Source organism: Takifugu flavidus, chromosome 1 (genome assembly GCF_003711565.1).
Source record: "Takifugu flavidus isolate HTHZ2018 chromosome 1, ASM371156v2, whole genome shotgun sequence".
Taxonomy (NCBI): domain Eukaryota; kingdom Metazoa; phylum Chordata; class Actinopteri; order Tetraodontiformes; family Tetraodontidae; genus Takifugu; species Takifugu flavidus.
The window spans coordinates 1,761,495-1,780,264 of NC_079520.1; the positions used below are offsets into that span (position 1 = coordinate 1,761,495).

The following is an 18,770-nucleotide window of genomic DNA, read 5'->3' on the forward strand; positions in this document are numbered from 1 at the left end:
TTTCCATCGTTAACAACTTCCGGTCCCGCCGGAAACGTTTTAAACAAAGCTTGATTCAAATGGAACGATCTGCGCACGCGCCGCGTAGTGACGTGTCGGGAAAGTGTCAAACCGATGGATGTAAAAAAAATCAGCCGAAACTCCGCAAACTAACCAAAGTTTTCCAAGTGTCGAGCGCGAAGGTTCTTAGGTTGGTTAGTCCAACAAAGTTATGGGATGAGTTAGGGACGGTATAAAGTAAACGATAGGTGGTAGAACCAAGAAAATCTCTTTTAACTTTTGTACTGTCGACATTGAGTGTCGAGCTAACTCAGTTAGCTAACTTAGTTGGAGCTAACCGTAAACCATCCGGTCAGATTAACATGTAAGTTAAAGCAGGCGAGTTCTGTAAATGTTAGTTAGCGATCTAGGTTAGTTCCGCTGTCTTATTTACACGGTACCGAAGTCGGCAGCAGAAGGGAAGATGTCTCGGAGGCGGATGGACGGTCGCAGCGGTGCGTCTGCGGGGCTTCTGTGCGACATCCAGACCCCCATCAGCACAGAACCGATGGAGAGTGTCTACGAGCTGACCGGAGAGCTCGGACGGTGAGTTCCGGACCTGGGATCAGCTTCAGAGCTCTTCCTCCGGGTTCCGAGTGCGCTGATCAAATTCCCTGTTTTTGAAAGGAGCTTCAGACGTAAGCGAGGCTAAAGCTGAGGGACAGGATTTCCTGCACAATCAGGCAGGGTAATAAGCTTAAAAATGACTTTTTGATTATATCCCTTCGTCAATATTAAAGTTTGGAGGCTCAGATTTTAGTTTGGCAGCATCGTGTTCACGATATAGTATTTTAATTGATAAGTTAGCATTGCCAAGCAAAGAAATGTGAATATAAGTCGACCCTTTCCCATCACATTGACAGATAAAATATTTGGGATTATTCATTCGTTTCATATGTGGTCCCTCCACTAGGCAAATATACTTTCATCCTGATTTGTGGAGGATGATATTTAGGTGAATCTTGGCTTATAAACTCATTTACCAACGGTTAAAGGCAGGTCACGATTATGTTTGGCACAGAACAAGGAAATCTAACACCTGTTGTTCTTGTCTGGACTCTGAACCTCAGCCACAAACCTGACAGCAGCCACTAAACCAGACAACAATACATATATTCATGTGTTTATTACTCCGGGTCGCCGTGGCAACTGCCGGTGGCTGGTAATCCTGTGTTGAGAACTCTCGAGGTGTGTTTGATTTTTGCGTGATGTGTCATGTTGCAGTTAGGGTGTGATTGTGAGGGCAAAACAGGAAGAAAAGCACCAGCACACGCAGAAGCCAGAAAGGAGAAGCGGCGTTCATGAAACGGGAAGACGAGACAAGCTTTCCTGTCATCGTTCGGTGGATGCAACACCTATAAAGTGGCTAACTTTGCATCAGGATGTGACACAAGTGCAACCATTGTGACACAAAAAGACTCGGTTTATTTGTAAAAGTAATTTACATGTCCTGCTTGCTCATTCAGGCTGGTCGAATGTCTCGCTGTGGGTCGATAAACCTTTATTTTAAGGGATTTTCTTCACAAGAAAATGCCAAATTGTGCAGAAAGTCACTGATCTGGTGAATTCATGAACACAACAAAGACACGCACGCATACAGATCCTTATTGTTTCCATCCTTCTCTTCTTACATCCTTCTCCTCGGGCCGTAGACTCCACAGTCACAGTAGTTTTGGGACTTTCCTGGAGCAGTTCTCATTAGACCTTCAGGTGAACTGTTTCCATGAATTCAACATGAAAGTCTGATGTGAGTCGTCCTGCCAGTTCGAAAATGATTCAACACCTAAAATATTTAAATGGCACTAAAGTTTGGAAAGGAAGCGAAACTCCAGTGGGTGTATCTTTAGTATCTTTAATGTCAGGTCACTTTCTGAGCTCTGTGCTTTTGAGAGGATTTCAAACTGTGACACACACCTTAATCACACACACCTTAATCCAGCAGCAGGTCGTGTCCTCCCCACTTCCTCCACTTTGTTCGTGTTCTGATAAGAAATGACCCTAACGGCGTGATTGTGGCTCGCCAGGGGGAAGTTTGCGGTGGTGAAGCGCTGCGTGGACAAGGCCACGGGGAAGGTCTTCGCTGCTAAGTTCATCCGGAAGCGGCGTCGAGGTCGAGACTGCCGGGCCGAGGTCACCCACGAGATGGCGGTCCTGGAGATGTCCCGGAGCAACGCCAGGGTCGTGAACCTCGTCGCCGCGTACGAGACGGATCACGACATCATCTTGGTGCTGGAATAGTGAGTTCACAACCTGCAACACGGCGTCGCTGTCGGGGAAAACGACAGGAGCCTCCGTCGGTGTTCACCGGGCGTAAAGAGCTGCTATCTTCACGTACGATCCTCAATCTCCCCGACAGGTTTATCAGGACCGGTTTCATTGGCTCCCGTACAGTTTGTGCCAAAGATACTTGAACAGTTTCATCACCTCATTTGTTTCGTTACATTCTGAGCAGTACAAAGAGGATGAGGAACTTTTGTTGATCCGAGACACAATAGAATTGAAAGTGTGCGCTGGTACTTCGGGCTTTAGAGCAGCCTGGACTCGCACAGATACAGGAAGCAGGAAGCTGGTGTGAGGTTTCTGGCTGGTAAGTTTATCCAGATCCCCTCTGGCAAGAAACTTGTGTTCAAACCAGCAGAAATCCGCCAGCCCATCATGTATCTCTGTGTGAACGTGAACTTTCAGGCTGCCTTTCATGGAACCTGCTGGTTCTGCTCCCCCGGGACACTTTATTGGACGCTCATCCTGCCGTGGGTCTGGGGTTGAATCGTGTATTGACTGTGTCTTCTTTACCCAGCGCGGCAGGTGGGGAGATATTTGACCACTGTGTGTCTGACGAGCTGCTGCCGGAGACTCAGATCACCCGTCTGATCCGACAGACACTGGAGGGCGTCCACCAGCTCCACCAGAACAACCTGGTGCACTTGGACCTGAAGGTTTGTGCACGCAGAACCGTCCCGTCCCTCATTACAGCAAATAACCCCTGAATCCAGGGTCCCCACGTGTTATTCAGGGATCCTTATGAAGCATCATTTTAAAAAGAAAGAGTCGTCCTGGAATTTCATTAAAAACAATCGGTTCTTTTCATCGGTCAGCACCAAAGACGGAGACGGAACCCACAAACGTTCTGTCCCACAGCGGCACCGTCGGCATAATGGCTGTGTGTTTCTCTCTGTTCCTCCCTCAGCCACAGAACATCCTCCTCACCAGCCTTTCACCTCTCGGGGACATTAAGATCGTGGACTTCGGCCTGGCCCGCAAGCTGGGCAGCGTCGGCGAGCTCAGGGAGATTCTCGGCACCCCAGAATACGTGGGTGAGTAGCGAAGGAGCCACTCGCAGGTAGCAACTCCCCCACGCAGACACGGAGGAGCGTCTACCGGCACCTTTGGGAGTAATTACTGAGCTTCCTGCGGAGGGGGAAAGGTTACGAACCCGGAAATACCTCATTTAGCGGCGTAAAACTGTGATTTGTCCTCTTTCAGCTCCAGAGATCCTGAATTACGAGCCCATCACCACAGCAACCGACCTGTGGTGAGTCCATCCCGATCAAAGCCGACCCCGTTTTGAACAGCAGTTCAGGCCCCCCGAGTTGGAGGTGCTGAAGGTGCTTCCTGTTTGTCCCCTCAGGAGCGTGGGGGTTATCGCCTACATGCTGGTGACGGGAGAGTCTCCCTTTGCTGGGGATGACAAGCAGGAGACCTTCCTGAACGTGTCCCAGGTCAGCGTGGACTACAGCCGCGACGCCTTCTCCAGGGTGTCCGAGCTCGCCGTCGACTTCATCCGCAAGCTGCTGGTCAAAGCGCCAGAGTGAGTAAAGACTCGCCGTCCGATCTTTTAGTCTGAACGATGCATGTGGCTGAACCTCCGTCCTGGTCCACGTCCAGGGACCGGCCCAGCGCCGCCGAGTGCTTGAGTCACCCCTGGCTGTGGCAGCTCTGCCTGAGTCCGGACTCTGTTGCCATCATCAGGGAGAGGATCTCCGGTTCCAAGTGGGGCGCCCCGTCTGAAGACCCCGAGGACAAGGAGAACTTCCTGGAGTCCCCCCACGTAAAACGGTTTCGCTTCGAAGAGACGGCGTCTGCCGAATTCTGCTGAAGAGGAGCGACGGAGGGCGGAGGCAGCGGCGCCGCGTCGCTCCTCTGAGCTTTTAAATCGTTTTAAACCTTCAGAAAACCCGTCAGCGCTCAAGTGTTAACCTCCCTTACACCGACCACTCGTGCCAAAGATAACCAGCTAAACATCCCAGAGCTGTCTCGTTAACGCTGACGTGTTTGACGGCGTTTCCCAGCTAAACTGTTGTTCAAAGACGGAGAAGCTGGCGCGGCGCTCGTCTCCGTATTAACTCAAGAGCCGCCTCTTTTCTGCTCGTTACTGTCGTTAGTAGACGTGCGTAACTCGACACAGGCTCCCGTCAGCGGTGAGGTTTGTACTTAGTTAGCATGTCGTAGAGATTTAGACAGCTGGAGCGTTCCAGATGTTTCCTGTATTGTTCTGCTGATCAAACCTGCTGCTGTCTGACCTCCCACTACCAGCAGCTGCATTCCTCCAGACAGTTTTTATTCTCCGTGATGGGACGCATGTTTAGATTTAGCTCAGGGTTTTAGCTGGAATGATTTTTATGATCAATATTTCTCGTCCACGTGTGGCGCTGGAAAGGCTTAAACGGAGCTGCTAATTTACCCCCCCGGGCCAAAACGTTACAGCAGGAGTTCATCCCCAAAGGAAAAAGCTTCCCTCTTCCCTGCGTTGCTGAATCGAACAAACGTTTCAGTACCTGAGACATTGAACCAACGCTGTAGTAGCTCATATTTTCCCTCTTGTGCATATTAAATGAGAATTTTCCCCACGAATCCTCTCGCAGAGGAAGAGAATGAAGCTGGTTTTGGTCTGAACTGCTGCTGGGAGTCACGCTACACCCACACTTACTCACCGGGGTGTAACCTTCCCCTCTGAGGAGGAACGCTTGTCTTTGAGCACTTAAACACAACACGCGTGTTGAAGCTAATGAGAATTCCGCCAAAGTCACTCAGCACAATTATCTCAAGTGATCTCTTCCTGTCGTTATCTCAGGGCCTGCTGCTCTCTGCTCACTGTCTTATATTATTCTTGTATGCCTATTTACTATTTATGTGCTGATTTATACATTTTAATGTAAATAATGTGCTGGTGTCTTAATAAGGAGGTGTTGAGGGTATTCTGGAGACGGTTTGAGGTGTTGGAAATGTTGGCCAGATGGAAGTGCAGATGAGTTTTAAGGTGGGACTGGGAAGTACTGTTGAGGAGTCGGGTTTCTTTTGGGAGGATTAATGGGAATGCTGAAGGTTTAGTTTGTGGGTTTTGGACTCTTCCTTTAAGTGTCGGCTTTGAGTGCCAAGAGAGTTAGGTGGAATTTCTCTGTAGTCTTGTTTTTTAGACAGACGCGTTTGTCTCGTGCTGTTTAACGTCAAACACGAGGTGCTGCGTTGCTCAACCGACCTGCATGAGAACACGTCACCTCTCAAGTCCAGATTTATCTGCTCCCATGCAGACATTCCTCTTTCTATCAGAGGTGCCAAACCGTGCACGTTGTTGTGTGTGTGTGTGTGTGTGTGTGTGTAGCTGTGCTGTCATCCTGGAAACTGGAAAGCCTTCTCAGATCTTCTCAGAGGCAGATGCCTGCTGCTGCTGCCTCTGTGTTTAAGCTAAGTGAGCCTGAGTGTGTGTTACTCGGCTGTTCTCGGTACCTCTCCGGCCAGCTGACTGGGCCTGTGATGCTCAGACGATGCCGCTCCGTTCCTTGAGCAGCATTGTTTGGCAGCGTGGCGAGATCGGGCGACGTCACCGGGCTGAGGGCGCCAGGCGGAGCCTGTTTGTGACCGTCGTCGGCTCGTCTCCAGCACCGCTAACGCGTTAGCCTGGCTGTTGTTCTCTCTACAGCTGTGTGTGTGTGTGTGTGTGTGAATGAAAGTGTTGTACTCCAGGGTGAAAACGTCACAACATTCCCATTTGTCTTTTGATACTGAAGGATTCTGTAGGTTGGAGTCAGAGCAGCCACCAGCACAATGTCCAGGAGATGTATGTTTATTTTGCATTTTATACATATATATATTTTAATGTACGGGCATTTGAAATGACTAAAAGAGATAATTGAGTTGTGATCATCTGCAGGCTAATATTTATGCATCACAAAGCAAACTGGAGAAGCTGATTAAAGGTTGTAGACAATAACGGCTCGTGTGGTTTTTGAGCCGCTTCACAACAGTCACAGAAGCTTTAATGTCACCACACACGGCCCGAACACGTAAATGTAAACATCCTGGAATGATCCGAGTTACATTCAGCAGTAACACAGTGCAAAGATGCTCATTAGGCTCAGAACCAAAGGCCCAGCGAGAGGAAAACATCATTTTGGATGAAAAAATAGTCGGTTTGGGGTCTGATTCAGAAAGAACTTGCTATCAGTCTAGTATGTCTTAAAAAATAATCTTAAACGTTATTTAGTGTGTTTTAAAATACGTGTTAAACCTTTTTCACGCTAAATGAAAATATTGCCCCTTGAACTAGAAAATCTCTTAAACTCCTCCGGACACGAGAGAGTTGACCGAGGAGCAATTAGTGGAACCATCGTCTGCGCTGACACCAAAGGAATGAAAGCAGCTACTTAATCTTAATTAATCACACGGAATCAAACATTCATGTGTCTAAAAATGCTCAACACGAGTGCAAAGAGAGAGAGAGAATGGAATAACCTGCTTCAGCCAAAGCTGTAATCATTTAAAACCCATCACATGTCACACGAAGCAGCAACTCAGAATTCCTGGATGACCCTGAAGTGGTTCTCGATGGAGGCGGGCTCATCCTCAAAGTGCAGCTTCTTACTCGGACACGCCCCCAACTCCTCCAGCGTCTTGATGAAACACCCGTACTCGCGGCCCACCCAGGCCCGCATCGGGTCGCGCACCTCGTAGGGGGTGACGTGCGCGTGGATCGACACACCGCTGGACGCCAGCTCCTTCAGCACCTGTCTGTCCGTCACCCAGGTGTCGCTTCCTCCCGGGTGGCCGCCGTCCAGCCAGAACATGTCTGAAATGCACTTGACAAATTCCGCCATCTGCGGGTCGGCGCGGGCGCCGGACAATTCGTACACCATCTGGTTCAGGACCACGCAGCCTTTGCTGAAGCCCACCAGCGTCAGCGAAACCCCGCTGTCGGCGCCCGCCTGGAGCTGGAGCGGGTTGGGCAGGTGGGCTCGCTGCATGCCGTGGCTCAGCAGGGCCCTGCAGACACAAACACCCGCACGGTCACAGACGGACAACAGACGCCCCAGAACTGAGAAGAAAGTTGTTCTTATTGCCACGGGGTGCCTGTGAACACTGGGGCATCGCTGAGGAGTGACCTTCGCCACTAGAGGGCGACCGAGCGCGACTGGCCTCTTTAATTCACTTGAATTAAAGTGTTTTAAATGATTAATTAAAGCAGACAATCACACTATAATTTAACAGTAAAAACATCCTCTTGTCCTCCATCTTTATCAGAAAATATGATTTATATTTACACCCCTAAATCACAAAGTAGCAGCCACCTAAATACTGATAAATGGCTTATTTTACTCTTCTTTATTTTACCTACCAATTCTGATTTATATTGTCTCAAAACTCCTGAAAGTGATGTTAACAAATGTCTGCTGTCATTTTAGCATGAATTAAAATTCCCAAAATATGCTGCTGTTTATCTGAGGTTTTTTCCTGACTTGCCAAGAATCGTCAGGGCAAAAAATACAATAAATAAAATATTCAATGTTGATGTCCTGTCGCCATAGAAACCTCGAACAATGCCCCAAAAATGATGCCTTCATGCGTCTGAAGCTCGTTCCTGCCTCCACGTGGTCAAACATCGGTTTGACAGGCAGAACTTCAACATTTTACACTGATGGACAAATGAGAACGTTGTGATGGGAGGTGGTGACGTCACCGGGCTGAAAGTCTGTCAAAGGTTAACGAAGAGCCTGACATGGCGGCCAATAAATACCTGAGGTGGTGGAACGCTCCAAAGTCACGGGAGTAGAAGGAGTGCTCCGGCGCTCCGAACATGTTGCTGTCCACAAAGTTGTGGTAGCAGCTGAACTTGTTGAGATACAGGGTGGAGGCTCTGACCACCCAGATGTGTTGGTCGGGGAAGCGGTGGCCCAGCGTGACGGCCACCTGCTCCAGACTCCAGCGGAGCCACTGGGCCGCATCGGGCTGCAGGGCCATCTCATCCTGGAAGTTCTGCATGAAGAAAGAACCCATCAGGAGTGTCATCAGCACGCTATCATTTTAACACTTCCACATCAAAACAAAGATGGAGTGAGAAGCTTCATTAACGGGCGGAAAAACTGTTATTTAAGCTTCACGTTTTATTTTTCCCCATGACTGATTAAAAACAGGGAAAAAAACCCAAGATGCCACATAAATACATAATCTGATATCTTAATGTCAGCATTCCTTTCACCAGGATGGCTGATAATGAAAAATATTCTCAGGTTTGTATGTTGTTTATGATCAGAACACTTAATGCTGCAAGTGTATTTTGACCTGCAAAGCGTTGGAACAAATGTTTTCTTGATTCACTCCTGACACCAACCTGGATATCCCCGTGGAAAAACACCACATGTCTGTTGCTGCTCTCCTCCTTTGCTTCTGGATCCCTGTGGCCGCCCGGATCAGGCCGGAGCAGCAGCAGGTCGTTCACTCGCCTCGGATCGCTGCCTGGAACCGACGGCAGCTTCTGCAGCCTCTGCCCCGCAGTCCCGCTGTGCGCATCAAAGCCCGGGGACTCACGCAGCCCCGGAGCTTTAGCGGATGCTGTCGCTGCCACAGAGGTCATGGTTGTAAGAATGAAGCGCACCGAAACCGAACGGACAACTAACATGAACTGTACAGCGATTTGACGTTTTCCCCCTTTCTTCACATCGCTGCTGCCAGCTAGGTGACGTTAGCATTCGCTGCTTGTAGCTAACATCAAACATTTAAACACTACTACATTAAAAGCACCGCATTGGTCGCCTGTCATATTGGTTCAGGTTGAAATGAAAAATAATATATTTTTTAAATCTTGTATTCACTTATTTTGTACATTTGTGGGGGCGTTTTCTGTCCATAAAGAGGCGCTGTTTGTTAAAGACACACTGCGACACTCGCTGCTAACATAAATACGGATGCGGAAGTGATCACGTGCTACACCAAAGACAAATGAGTGGGGGTGAAGGCGAGATGAACACCTTTCTTACTTCCGGTTTTGGATAATGGCGTAAAAGTACCTTAAGTAGTTCTAAGCTCCAGAACAGAAAAATGAAAATGTATATTCATAAACTGTAATATCTATATTACTTTATTATATACTGGCAATCAAATTATACTGGCAATCATTATGTTTCTGAAATCTTTTCATGTGTATGGTCAAAACAGTTTAAAAAAATGAATTCCTTTACACCAATTTAATTTTCCCTCTTGGATGCATACATTACATTAACAAAATGTATATAAGAAATTCACAATATGAATACGTAGTTTGGCACAGTTGTAGGCACATGTATATTCCCAAATCATATTTAAGGTAATACAAACCCACTTTAACATAGAGGTGAACTATCTTGTACCGGTGGCGCGTCTCTAACGACGTTTATCTGCAGTGTCCGCACGTCTAAACTTTCTCCGCAGTTGCGCGAACTTTGTGCTCAGCTGCTGACAACGCTGAGAAAATAGGTAAACTATGGTAAACTATGCATTTGAGCTGCGGTTCAACTGCATCCAGTGAACGATCTCTCGATGTAACTAACGCAGCTACCGTAAGACACATGTTATGGACACTAAATGATTATTGTCACGTGTGTAACTTACAGTGAAATGAATGAATTTGGACTTTGAACATGGTTGGTAAACATGTAGACCCTGAGCACTGATATATTAGGAGCTGTCAGTATAACTTTTACAATAGACCTACAGTAAAATGCGTGGAAACCAATGTCAGATTTCCAAATACAGCCTGTTCGATTTTTCTCTGCAGAGTGCCTTCTTATTCTAATTCATTTAGAGTTTTATCAGTTTCTTCGATTAATCACTGCATTTAAATGCTATTTAAGCTTTACTCCAACAGTGAATTAAAATTCACCATTCATCAGCAAAGGATTAATAAAAAGAGTTAAGGAACAGTTTGCTATAGCACAATTAACTACATTAAATTAAAAAGACTAAATCATTTTACTTCAGAATAAAGAAATATAGACTTCAGTTTCAAATACTTCTGAGTATTAGATGTTTGGTAACATTACCAGAACAGTGAAGTCTGATCCATTCCAGCTGAGCAGCAATGTAGCAAGAATATTTTGATTATTAGATTTCTGGAGTTCATCTTGTGACATAATTAACTTGGTTTCAGAATCATGGCTTCCAGTTCTTTGGGTAGAAGACTGGTGGCTTGTCTTCTCAATGTTTCTGAAGCTCGCAAGAAAGATCTGGTGGAGACTGTGGCCAAGGCAGCCGTGTACGACACCGACGGCAAGTCGGATTCTGTGTCCAGTAGAACAGGCTGGAAATATTAGCAAGTCTCTGCTAACATAACACAATAGTCTAACAAAATAATGCAACATTAGCTGTTTCTATCCTTTTGACTGAAATTTGTGTCGCCTGAAAATGTGGATTCCCTCTGTGGAAAACAGATGTTAAAAGAAAATATTAGATTTGTTATTTGTTTGTACATATTAAATATATATGAAATTTATTTAAATTCTCATTCTCATTGATCTCTCTTAAACACCTTTCAGAGCCTTTTCTTTTCCACATTTATTCCCGTTTATTTAACAGGACTATTCTTGTGTGTGTCCTTGATGAAGCCGCTACACCTTTGACTCTCCTTTCCCGACTCTTTTGTCAGGAGTTCGGCGTGATGGAACCACGGTGCTGAACATTTTTAATGACCGTGACTACAACCGCTCCGTCATCACCATCGTGGCCAGCGTGGACTCCATCCGTGAGTGCAGAACTTCCATACTGCTCATTTATCCTCCGTTTCTCCCGAATCCCTGCTGCCTCTGCAGGGATTCAGCCCCCGTCCTGCTTCTGTAAATCCCCCCGAGAGGGAAAAAAAATCCCTTAATAAGCTTTGTCACGGATTTGAACGCACAAAAATATGAGGCTGAACATTTTCTGCTGAAAATCCCAGTGAAGTTTGAATCTTCTGACAACGCAGACGGAGACGTTGCTGTTTAGAGTTTTTATGTTCTGCACTGTGTGACAACGACTAAATAAACGGTGGTAATCCCGTGGCGTTCCAGGGGAGGCCGTCCTGTCTGCGTGCGTGAAAGCCTGCGGACTGATCGACATGCGAGCTCACTCAGGGATCCACCCATGCATGGGCGCCGTCGACCTCGTACCAATTTACCCCTTGGGGGAGGAGGTGGGGGTGGAGGAGTGTGCTAAGGAGGCTCGAGGTGAGAAGGGAAGTGTGGGCTGAAGGACTTCTTCACCTTCCTGTGCTGTTGATTAGTTTCACAGTTTACCGTCTGTCTCCGTGACAACGAGCAGACCTGGCGTGTGGCGTCTCATCTGCATGCGGTGATTGCGCAATATAACAATTAGCACGTTAGCACTAACAAGAACGGTCTTCACAGATGGGTTTCGGGTCCACGTGGACGCCGACACCCCAGCTCTGGTTTGTCTCACTCTCTGTGCTGTGCGTGTTATAACATCTCGCCTCGCCCTCAGCGTTAGCTCAGGCTCTCACCGAGCGCGTCCAGGGCACCAGCGCCTTCCTGTTTGGTTGGGCGGATCATCCCCTCCAGCGGGGGCTGGCGCAGAGGAGGAAGGAGATGGGCTGGTTCCAGAAGTCACTGGACCTGCAGACTGTCAGACCAGATGTGGGGCCGGAGCCGCGGAGGAGATTCGGTGTCACGGGTGCGTCCGAGTTTCAGATGATCGCATGTGAGCAAAGTTCAGGATGTTGAAAGTGTGACTGGCTGATGTGCCGCAGGTGTCGGGTCCAGTCCATACGTCATGAACTGCAACGTCACCATCGACACGCGGGACATCGCCATGGGACGCAGCATTGCCACGGCCATTAGGGAATCCACCCCGGGAGGCCTGCCGGGGGTGCAGGTGTTGGCTTTGCCACACGAGGGCGCTGTGGAAATTGCCTGTAACGTGGAAAGCGTGACAGGCGGCTCGCCGAGTCACGCGGACCCGGGCGAACCGTGGCCGTCCTTCAGCATAGACGGACAAACGTACTGGCACGTTCCAGCCTCCCTCATCACGGCGAGGGTCACGGAGCTGGCCGGGAGGCACGGAGTGCGCACGAAAGGAACGGCGCTGGTGGGGTTCACCCCCCAAGAATGCAGGGGCTTGGCAGAGCTTGCGCTGACACAGGGGATAGCAGAGTTCTGGAAAGAGCTGCACAAGATCCGCATGTGAAAAATAAACCTTGTATAAACCCATCAGATTTCCATCCATCCTTCCTTCCTTCCTTCCATCCATCATCCTCAGCAGGGCTGAGGGGGCTGAAGCCTTTTCCAGCCGCCCTCAGGCGAGAGTCACCAGCTCCTTCTGACGCTGTCAGATAGAAACGAGCGACTATTCAAATTAAAAATACAATTTTCGCTGTGTTTTGATCAGCACTTTGATCAGCTGCTGAAGAAGTTTACAATACTAACAGTTGGAATAAATATTTTGCAGTTTACCGTTAGCATGCCGAGAACCCCTCGTTGGTTAATGGGCCATAAAAACGGTTTGGATGTAGGTCAGCACAGACTTTCAGGACATCGCCGCGGGACACAGCCTCCCCATCAGGGGGGTCAACGCCAGGAGGCCTGACTGGGCTGCAGATGTTGGCTTCGCCACATGGGGGCGCTGCCAACCCTCCTGGTTAGAGATTCATATGAGTCTGATGTCGCAATCGGCCACAAGGGGGTGTTTTCTTTAAGAAAAATGTAATCCTATAGTCTATATTATGTACACACTGATGTTTTGCAGGGTGCTGGACTTGCTGTCGTCTTTTTACAGGTGATTGTATTCAAATTTTATTTTCCTCGGCGAGACTTTCATGAGTTTATGCTGTAATGTAGAAAAATGGAAAATGAGGTCTGTATTTCCTGTCTGAAGCAAACTGGACACTCGTGTTTACTGAGAGGTTTCTGCTAATGAGCCTTTTCCCATCATTTCCCACCGTCAGTCCCAACATGAGTACGTGTGTGTGAGTGTGTGTGAGGGAGAGAGAGCAGCTATTTTTGGTCCACATCACAGACTGCATCTTCTAGAAACAGCCAGTGCTTTTGCAGCATTTACCAAACAAATCTACGCTGCTAATTCAGTTACTCTCTTGACGATTTCAACCAATTCTCAAGGTCTTGACGCAGAGGATTAAGTGCTTAATAATGTAATAAAGACAAATTTGGCCAGAGGACAGGTCAGGAATTAACTGGGGCGAGATGATTCCACTCATTTCTTACATAAGATCAGTATAATGTGTTGAATAGCAGCACATTCATGGTATGGATCCAAGGCACTGCACCAAGATCACTTCGGCTGTTTGTCATTAAAGACGGAAATAATTCCCACAAATAAATCTAATCTGCTACGTCTCGCCTAAAAATGAGCCAATAAAATCAGCGGCACCTAAACGTGGGGAAGGGAGAGAAAGTCAAATCTGACTTTGGATTCTTGGGAGCTCAAACATGCGCGTGCGAAGGTTTCGAGGGCGAACGTTGTGGTTTTTCTGGCTACATCCACTCGCTTCATCATATTGTGTCATTTTTCCTGCTCTTGTGCGAACACAGAAGGTTCCCTCTGAGGTCATTCTCCACCATTTTCTGCACGCTTCCTTGGATTTAAAATCTCATTGCGTCACGCTCACCTCTTTGTATATCATCCAGCTGAGGCTCTTATGCACTCTCTCTCCCCCTCTCTCTCTCTCTCTCTCACACACACACACACACACACACACACACTCTCTCTCTCAGCCTGCCAGGCTTGGAAGCATCCAGACCTAATCTAGGTCACATCATAAGCCCAGAGGTATCCTGCTTTCTACACACATGCATGTGCTTGTTTTTTAGAATTTAGATTGACTCGACTACCCGAGAGGTTAAAAACAACATTCTGACGGGCATTCTGACCTCCCCCCCCCCCACACACACACACACGCACACACCACACACGCACACACACCACACACGCACACACACACCCCACTGTAACAGCCTAATTGGTTGTGTGAGTCAGTCTAATAGCTCGTATGATCATCACGAGGGAATCGCTTTCTTGATGAAATGTGTCTTGGGATCTTTCGCCAAATCACTGATCCATTATCTGGTTAGAAAAACACTTTAGCAGAGAAGCCTGAAACACGTCTGCTGCTCTGCTGCTGTTGCTCTGCTGCTGCTGCTGCTGCTGTGATGCTGCTGCTGTGTTGCTGCTGCTGCTGCTGCTACTGCTATGATGCTGCTGCTCTGATGCTGCTGTTACTGCTGCTACTGCTATGATACTGCTGCTGATGTGATGCTGCTACTGCTATGATGCTGCTGCTGCTGTGATGCTGCTGCGTCGCTGCTCCTGCTGATCTGACTTGGCCTGACAGAGAACCATCCAAGACGCAGCCATGTGTCAGAAATAGAGGAGCTTATTTCTTCACGCCAGGCTCCAGCCTTCTATAAATATTCCACAGCTCTCTGTTCACCCTCTTCGGCTCGTTCTTGCTGCTTTCTCTGGTTCCCCCTTTTATCTTTGCCCAGTTTGGAGCAACATAGTAGAGAAGGGAGGTTATTTTCATAAGCTAAATCACAGAAAGGGTGATTTAATAAAAGCTCCTCCATTGTGTCATCGATGCTGTTTCAGAGACAAATTTTAATCTGCAGGTTAGAAACAAGCAGCAAAGTGATGATGAACACAGAAGTGGGTCAGTGGAGGGATCCAGCACCGCGATCATGTGATCAGCAGCCGCCCGTCAGCCACCATTTACCTTAATTATTACGAGTCGTGTAGATTAGTTAACTTTGACCAGGAAGAGAGAATTATTACACCTGCTTTCATCCCAGCGCAGAGGTTCCAGAGGTCACCTGCTTTATATGCTCTTCTGAGGTCATCCATCCCTCCATCATCCCTCCATCATCCCATCCATCTTCCCTCCATCTTCCCTCCACCATCCCTCCATCATCCCTCCATCTTCCCTCCATCATTCCATCCATCTTCCTCCATCTTCCCTCCATCTTCCCTCCATCTTCCCTCCACCATCCTCCATCATCCCTCCATCCCTCCATCTTCCCTCCACCATCCCTCCACCATCCCTCCATCTTCCCTCCATCTTCCCTCCATCATCCCATCCATCTTCCCTCCATCATCCCTCCATCTCCCTCCATCATCCCTCCACCATCCCTCCATCTCCCTCCACCATTCCTCCACCATCCCTCCATCATCTCTCCATCTTCCATCCATCATCCCTCCATCTTCCCTCCATCTTCCCTCCATCATCCCTCCATCTTCCCTCCATCTTCCCTCCATCATCCCTCCATCATTTGTTTATTCCCGACCCTTTTTTCCCTCCAGCTGTGATCAAAATATTCAAACTCTGATGAGACAGTTTGAATAGTTTTTATCTAAGGTCACGTTTTATGTTTTATGGATTTGGAATAAATTAGATAAAGAATTCCAGTCAGAAAGTCTCATCTACTACTAGTCATTCATTTATCTACTAATTAAATCAGCACAGTCTCCTAAATCAGTAGCTCCAGCAAAGATCCAAGTATCAGGCTCAAATATTCAATATCGCAATGTTAAAATTGGGATTTTTCCCCCTTGAAATGACACGAGCTACTAAAAGGCACATTATTTTAGTTCGCTTTTTAAAAATAGGGTGGTTCGATTGAATGAGAATTCAAGTCCGTTCTATATGTAAACCGCTGATTTGTTACTTCCTCGGAGGTGATCCGGTCGGTCCACGTGTGGCCATCAGCCACAGCAGCTCATCTCCGCTCGCTGCTCCTTTCAACCTTTAACGCCAAAACCCAGAAAAACAGGGGTGAGCAGACTTTGATCACCATGAGAGTGAGCACGCGCGTGCGCCGCCATCCTGCCTAAACCTGTCTGTGTGGGACGTACAGCGCAGCACCTATGAAGCCAGCAGCCCCCAACCCCCACCCTGAACACATGTTCAACATCCTCTGGGCACCGAGCGCTGAGACACAGCTGAGAGTCAGAGAGCGAGGGAGAGAGGGAGCAGTGAAGTGGAAACAAGGGTGAGCATCCGACGGAAATAGAGTGATCGAGCAGTGAATTAGGCAGCGCGAGAGAGCGAGAGGAGGAGGAGGAGAGGAGGAGGAGGAGGAGGAGGAGGAGGAGGCAGCTCTGTTGCGTGCAGACGTCGGCGTTTTGCTCCTCGCAGACCTCGACGCGTGTGGATGTCGGAACCGTGCGGCTCCCCAGACTCTCTGTGGAATTTCGCTGCAGAACGGGATGCGACCTGGATTGGAGGCGAGGACCCGCGCGGGCCTGTGAGCCGTGCGCTCGCCTCCGTGGCTTCTTCTCAGCCCCCCTCCTCCAGTCGAAGATGCAGCCAGCATCGCTGACCTAGATTGCGGAGCTCCTTCCCGGGCGACGCGGACGAGGGATGCTCGACGCCGCCGCTGACGACCGCCTGTGTGGCTTCCAACAGCGACTGGCAGGGTAAGGGTCCACATCCCGGCTACGACCTGCCCGTGTCGGTTTGCATGCGTGTGCACGTGCTCGCGTGATGTGTGAATACAGCCGTTTGCGTCCCTCCATCACGACCGGCTAATAAATGCAGAAATATATTTGGATTTCCTCCCCGGTTAAGGACAATAGTACAACTGTGGCGGCGGGGTGTGCGTGCACGCACCGTGCAGGAGAATTCCATGAATGATGCATGAGCGGGGGGGTATTATAGTGAGCAACAAGTCCGTGCATTTGCCCCTAAAGTGCCCAAGAAAGTAGGTTAGGGTTCCTCAGACTGAGCCGGCCTGAATAATGAAGGTATTAATGACCTCTGGGTTCCCGGAAGCTTCCGTCAGCTGCAGGCGGAAAACGGACACGAGGACAAAGTTCCTGCTGGGAGCCAGACAGCAGGTCCAGTTTAACCACCTCAGCAAACTGGTCAGAGCGGTTCAGCTCAGGACAAGAGGTCAGCAGGTCAACAGGTCACCTCCGCTGGTGCAGGACACACCTGTTCTCCAAATACCTGATGCTGATACTAAAATATCAGTAAATATCGGAGTAAATAGGAGTAAATGCGAAGGACACCTCTGCACAGCTACACTTATGCAAAAAAAACCCTACATTTAATCAGCATGTGCACTGTGCGCACGTTTCATTTCTTAAAGCTGTATTTTGGCAGGAATTCCAAATCAATTTGAAGATTAAAACTGTGATAAATGCATAGAATGTTGATTTGGGGCATTTAGACATTTAGTGTGACTTGAATGCTAAATGCTAATTTAGAAAGGTGACATCATCACGAAGGCATTCGGCTGTACTTAGAAAAGAAAACCATTTCCGTACATGTGTAGACGTCTAAGAACTACTCCTCCATAGATGAGATGTTCTGAGCAGCAACATTTGTCTTTTTTTTATAAAACTAATAAGTATGATTTATGTTTACGCCCTTAGAATGAAATTATTTTCAGCCTTTTTAAACTCCTGCAGGAAGTGAAACTGTTAAACTGCTGCTTGTTAAAATGAAATGCTTCCAAAAGCTGATCTGGGCTCCAACAGGGACACGAAGGCAGAAGTTGGAGGGTTTTCACAGACGTGACTCACGTCCACGGAGGAGGCAGAACTCCCTGTGCTACCGAAGCCGCCCACCAGGGGGCAGCCTGGGGTTTTACCTCCACTGGGCTCAAATCACGTTGTACTGAAGGGTCGCGTTAATCAGCTCAAAGCAAACTAGTGCAGCTGTGTTTCCCCAGACCAGAACTGGACCAGCAGCTGGTCAAAGTTTCCCTGTTGTCACTTTTGTTCCTGTTGCTATGGGAAACCAGAAAAAACAACATTTCACAGTCAGCATGTAAAAGAATCATTTTAGCAAACATGATCTGTACATTTCTTACTGGAGGAAGCAGATCAGCGTGACCCTGAAGGTCACATGGCTCCAGTGATACAGAACCTTTTAGAATTAGATCTGAGCTCGTTTAAAAGAACCGTAAATTTACATCAGATAAGAAATAAAGTGCCCAGAGTCAGGTCACGTTCACATTCATGTTAGTGTTTATGGATTTTGCTGTTGTTGCATCGATCATTCCATCTTATTGTGTCACTTCTGTCCATTTTTCTGCTCCAGTTCTGCTTCTTCCTGTTTCCCACTGACACTCTGAACGTCCATAAAAGCTCGTTTACATTAACGCTGCGTCACGGCCGCAGAATTCTTTAAAAAGTCCACGTTTCGCAAAGACGAAAACAACTGAAAAGGGCTAATTTTAGCCTGACGATGACGCACTTTCAACCCTCCAGGAAGAGATTTTAAATAGTTCATTTATCCTAAATCTAAAAAGAAACACGCGGCTGTTTGAGTGGTCACGAAACTCCCAAATAAATGAATGTGGAGTAAATGTGAGCTGAGAAGGGAGGAGCGGCGCCGAGCGGGAGCCAACGTGACAGCGGCGAATAAAGAGCATAAAGAGAAGTGAACAACTCGGCGCCGTCCCCAGTGGCAGGAAGAGAGAAAACCCAGAGTCGACCTGTCACATCAGAGCGAAGGCGTCTGTGACGTGACATGT

At 48.0% G+C, this 18,770-nt stretch overlaps 4 protein-coding genes across 10 annotated transcripts in view; 3 read left to right on the top strand and 1 right to left on the bottom strand.

The window, feature by feature from the left end:
- Window positions 1-77: 77 nt before the first annotated feature.
- On the top strand, window positions 78-6,247 carry stk17b (serine/threonine kinase 17b (apoptosis-inducing)). Its single transcript, XM_057029520.1, has 7 exons — window positions 78-585; window positions 2,064-2,276; window positions 2,837-2,975; window positions 3,227-3,353; window positions 3,523-3,571; window positions 3,668-3,847; window positions 3,925-6,247. The coding sequence occupies exons 1-7, from the start codon at window positions 464-466 to the stop codon at window positions 4,133-4,135; spliced, it is 1,041 nt and encodes a 346-aa protein (XP_056885500.1). The 5' UTR covers window positions 78-463; the 3' UTR covers window positions 4,136-6,247.
- c1h2orf69 (chromosome 1 C2orf69 homolog) lies at window positions 6,085-8,929 on the bottom strand. Its single transcript, XM_057029632.1, has 3 exons — window positions 8,642-8,929; window positions 8,048-8,286; window positions 6,085-7,296 (listed from the first exon to the last, which is right to left on the bottom strand). The coding sequence occupies exons 1-3, from the start codon at window positions 8,927-8,929 to the stop codon at window positions 6,828-6,830; spliced, it is 996 nt and encodes a 331-aa protein (XP_056885612.1). The 3' UTR covers window positions 6,085-6,827.
- Window positions 8,764-12,488, top strand: ftcdnl1 (formiminotransferase cyclodeaminase N-terminal like 1). Of its 4 annotated transcripts, none has more exons than XM_057030044.1 (6): window positions 8,764-8,986; window positions 10,436-10,554; window positions 10,931-11,026; window positions 11,331-11,486; window positions 11,761-11,949; window positions 12,026-12,488. In XM_057030044.1, exons 2-6 carry the CDS (start codon window positions 10,440-10,442, stop codon window positions 12,460-12,462), a joined length of 993 nt encoding a protein of 330 aa, XP_056886024.1. In that variant the 5' UTR covers window positions 8,764-8,986; window positions 10,436-10,439; the 3' UTR covers window positions 12,463-12,488. The 4 variants fall into 4 exon arrangements, with proteins under 4 accessions (XP_056886024.1, XP_056885857.1, XP_056885947.1 ...); XM_057029877.1 differs by lacking the exon at window positions 8,764-8,986 and adding an exon at window positions 9,629-9,762; XM_057029967.1 differs by lacking the exon at window positions 8,764-8,986 and adding an exon at window positions 9,695-9,845.
- Window positions 12,489-15,863: 3,375 nt separating this feature from the next.
- Window positions 15,864-18,770, top strand: part of LOC130522634 (nck-associated protein 5-like) — a 36,913-nt gene continuing 34,006 nt past the window's right edge. For 2 of the 4 annotated variants that reach the window (XM_057027406.1, XM_057027327.1), the window contains exon 1: window positions 16,336-16,704. Coding sequence is in view for 3 of the 4 variants with exons in the window: in XM_057027327.1 (XP_056883307.1) it covers window positions 16,649-16,704 (56 nt within the window). In the remaining variant the exon portion in view is untranslated. Of the gene's footprint in view, window positions 16,705-18,770 lie in introns of all 4 variants that reach the window. The other 2 variants (XM_057027481.1, XM_057027239.1) reach the window with 2 other exon arrangements.

What these genes read in the sequence shown, in the direction of transcription:
- stk17b (XM_057029520.1), top strand. Translation starts at nt 464, where the DNA reads ATGTCTCGGAGGCGGATGGACGGTCGCAGCGGTGCGTCTGCGGGGCTT. An exon ending in ATCATCTTGGTGCTGGAATA is followed by an intron (nt 2,277 to 2,836) that starts GTGAGTTCACAA and finishes TTCTTTACCCAG; the next exon opens with CGCGGCAGGTGGGGAGATAT. An exon ending in CGGCACCCCAGAATACGTGG is followed by an intron (nt 3,354 to 3,522) that starts GTGAGTAGCGAA and finishes GTCCTCTTTCAG; the next exon opens with CTCCAGAGATCCTGAATTAC.
- c1h2orf69 (XM_057029632.1), bottom strand. Translation starts at nt 8,929, where the DNA reads ATGTTAGTTGTCCGTTCGGTTTCGGTGCGCTTCATTCTTACAACCATG. An exon ending in TTTTCCACGGGGATATCCAG is followed by an intron (nt 8,287 to 8,641) that starts GTTGGTGTCAGG and finishes TTCTTCATGCAG; the next exon opens with AACTTCCAGGATGAGATGGC. An exon ending in GGAGCGTTCCACCACCTCAG is followed by an intron (nt 7,297 to 8,047) that starts GTATTTATTGGC and finishes TTGTGTCTGCAG; the next exon opens with GGCCCTGCTGAGCCACGGCA.
- ftcdnl1 (XM_057030044.1), top strand. Translation starts at nt 10,440, where the DNA reads ATGGCTTCCAGTTCTTTGGGTAGAAGACTGGTGGCTTGTCTTCTCAAT. An exon ending in AGCCGTGTACGACACCGACG is followed by an intron (nt 10,555 to 10,930) that starts GCAAGTCGGATT and finishes CTCTTTTGTCAG; the next exon opens with GAGTTCGGCGTGATGGAACC. An exon ending in GAGGAGATTCGGTGTCACGG is followed by an intron (nt 11,950 to 12,025) that starts GTGCGTCCGAGT and finishes GATGTGCCGCAG; the next exon opens with GTGTCGGGTCCAGTCCATAC.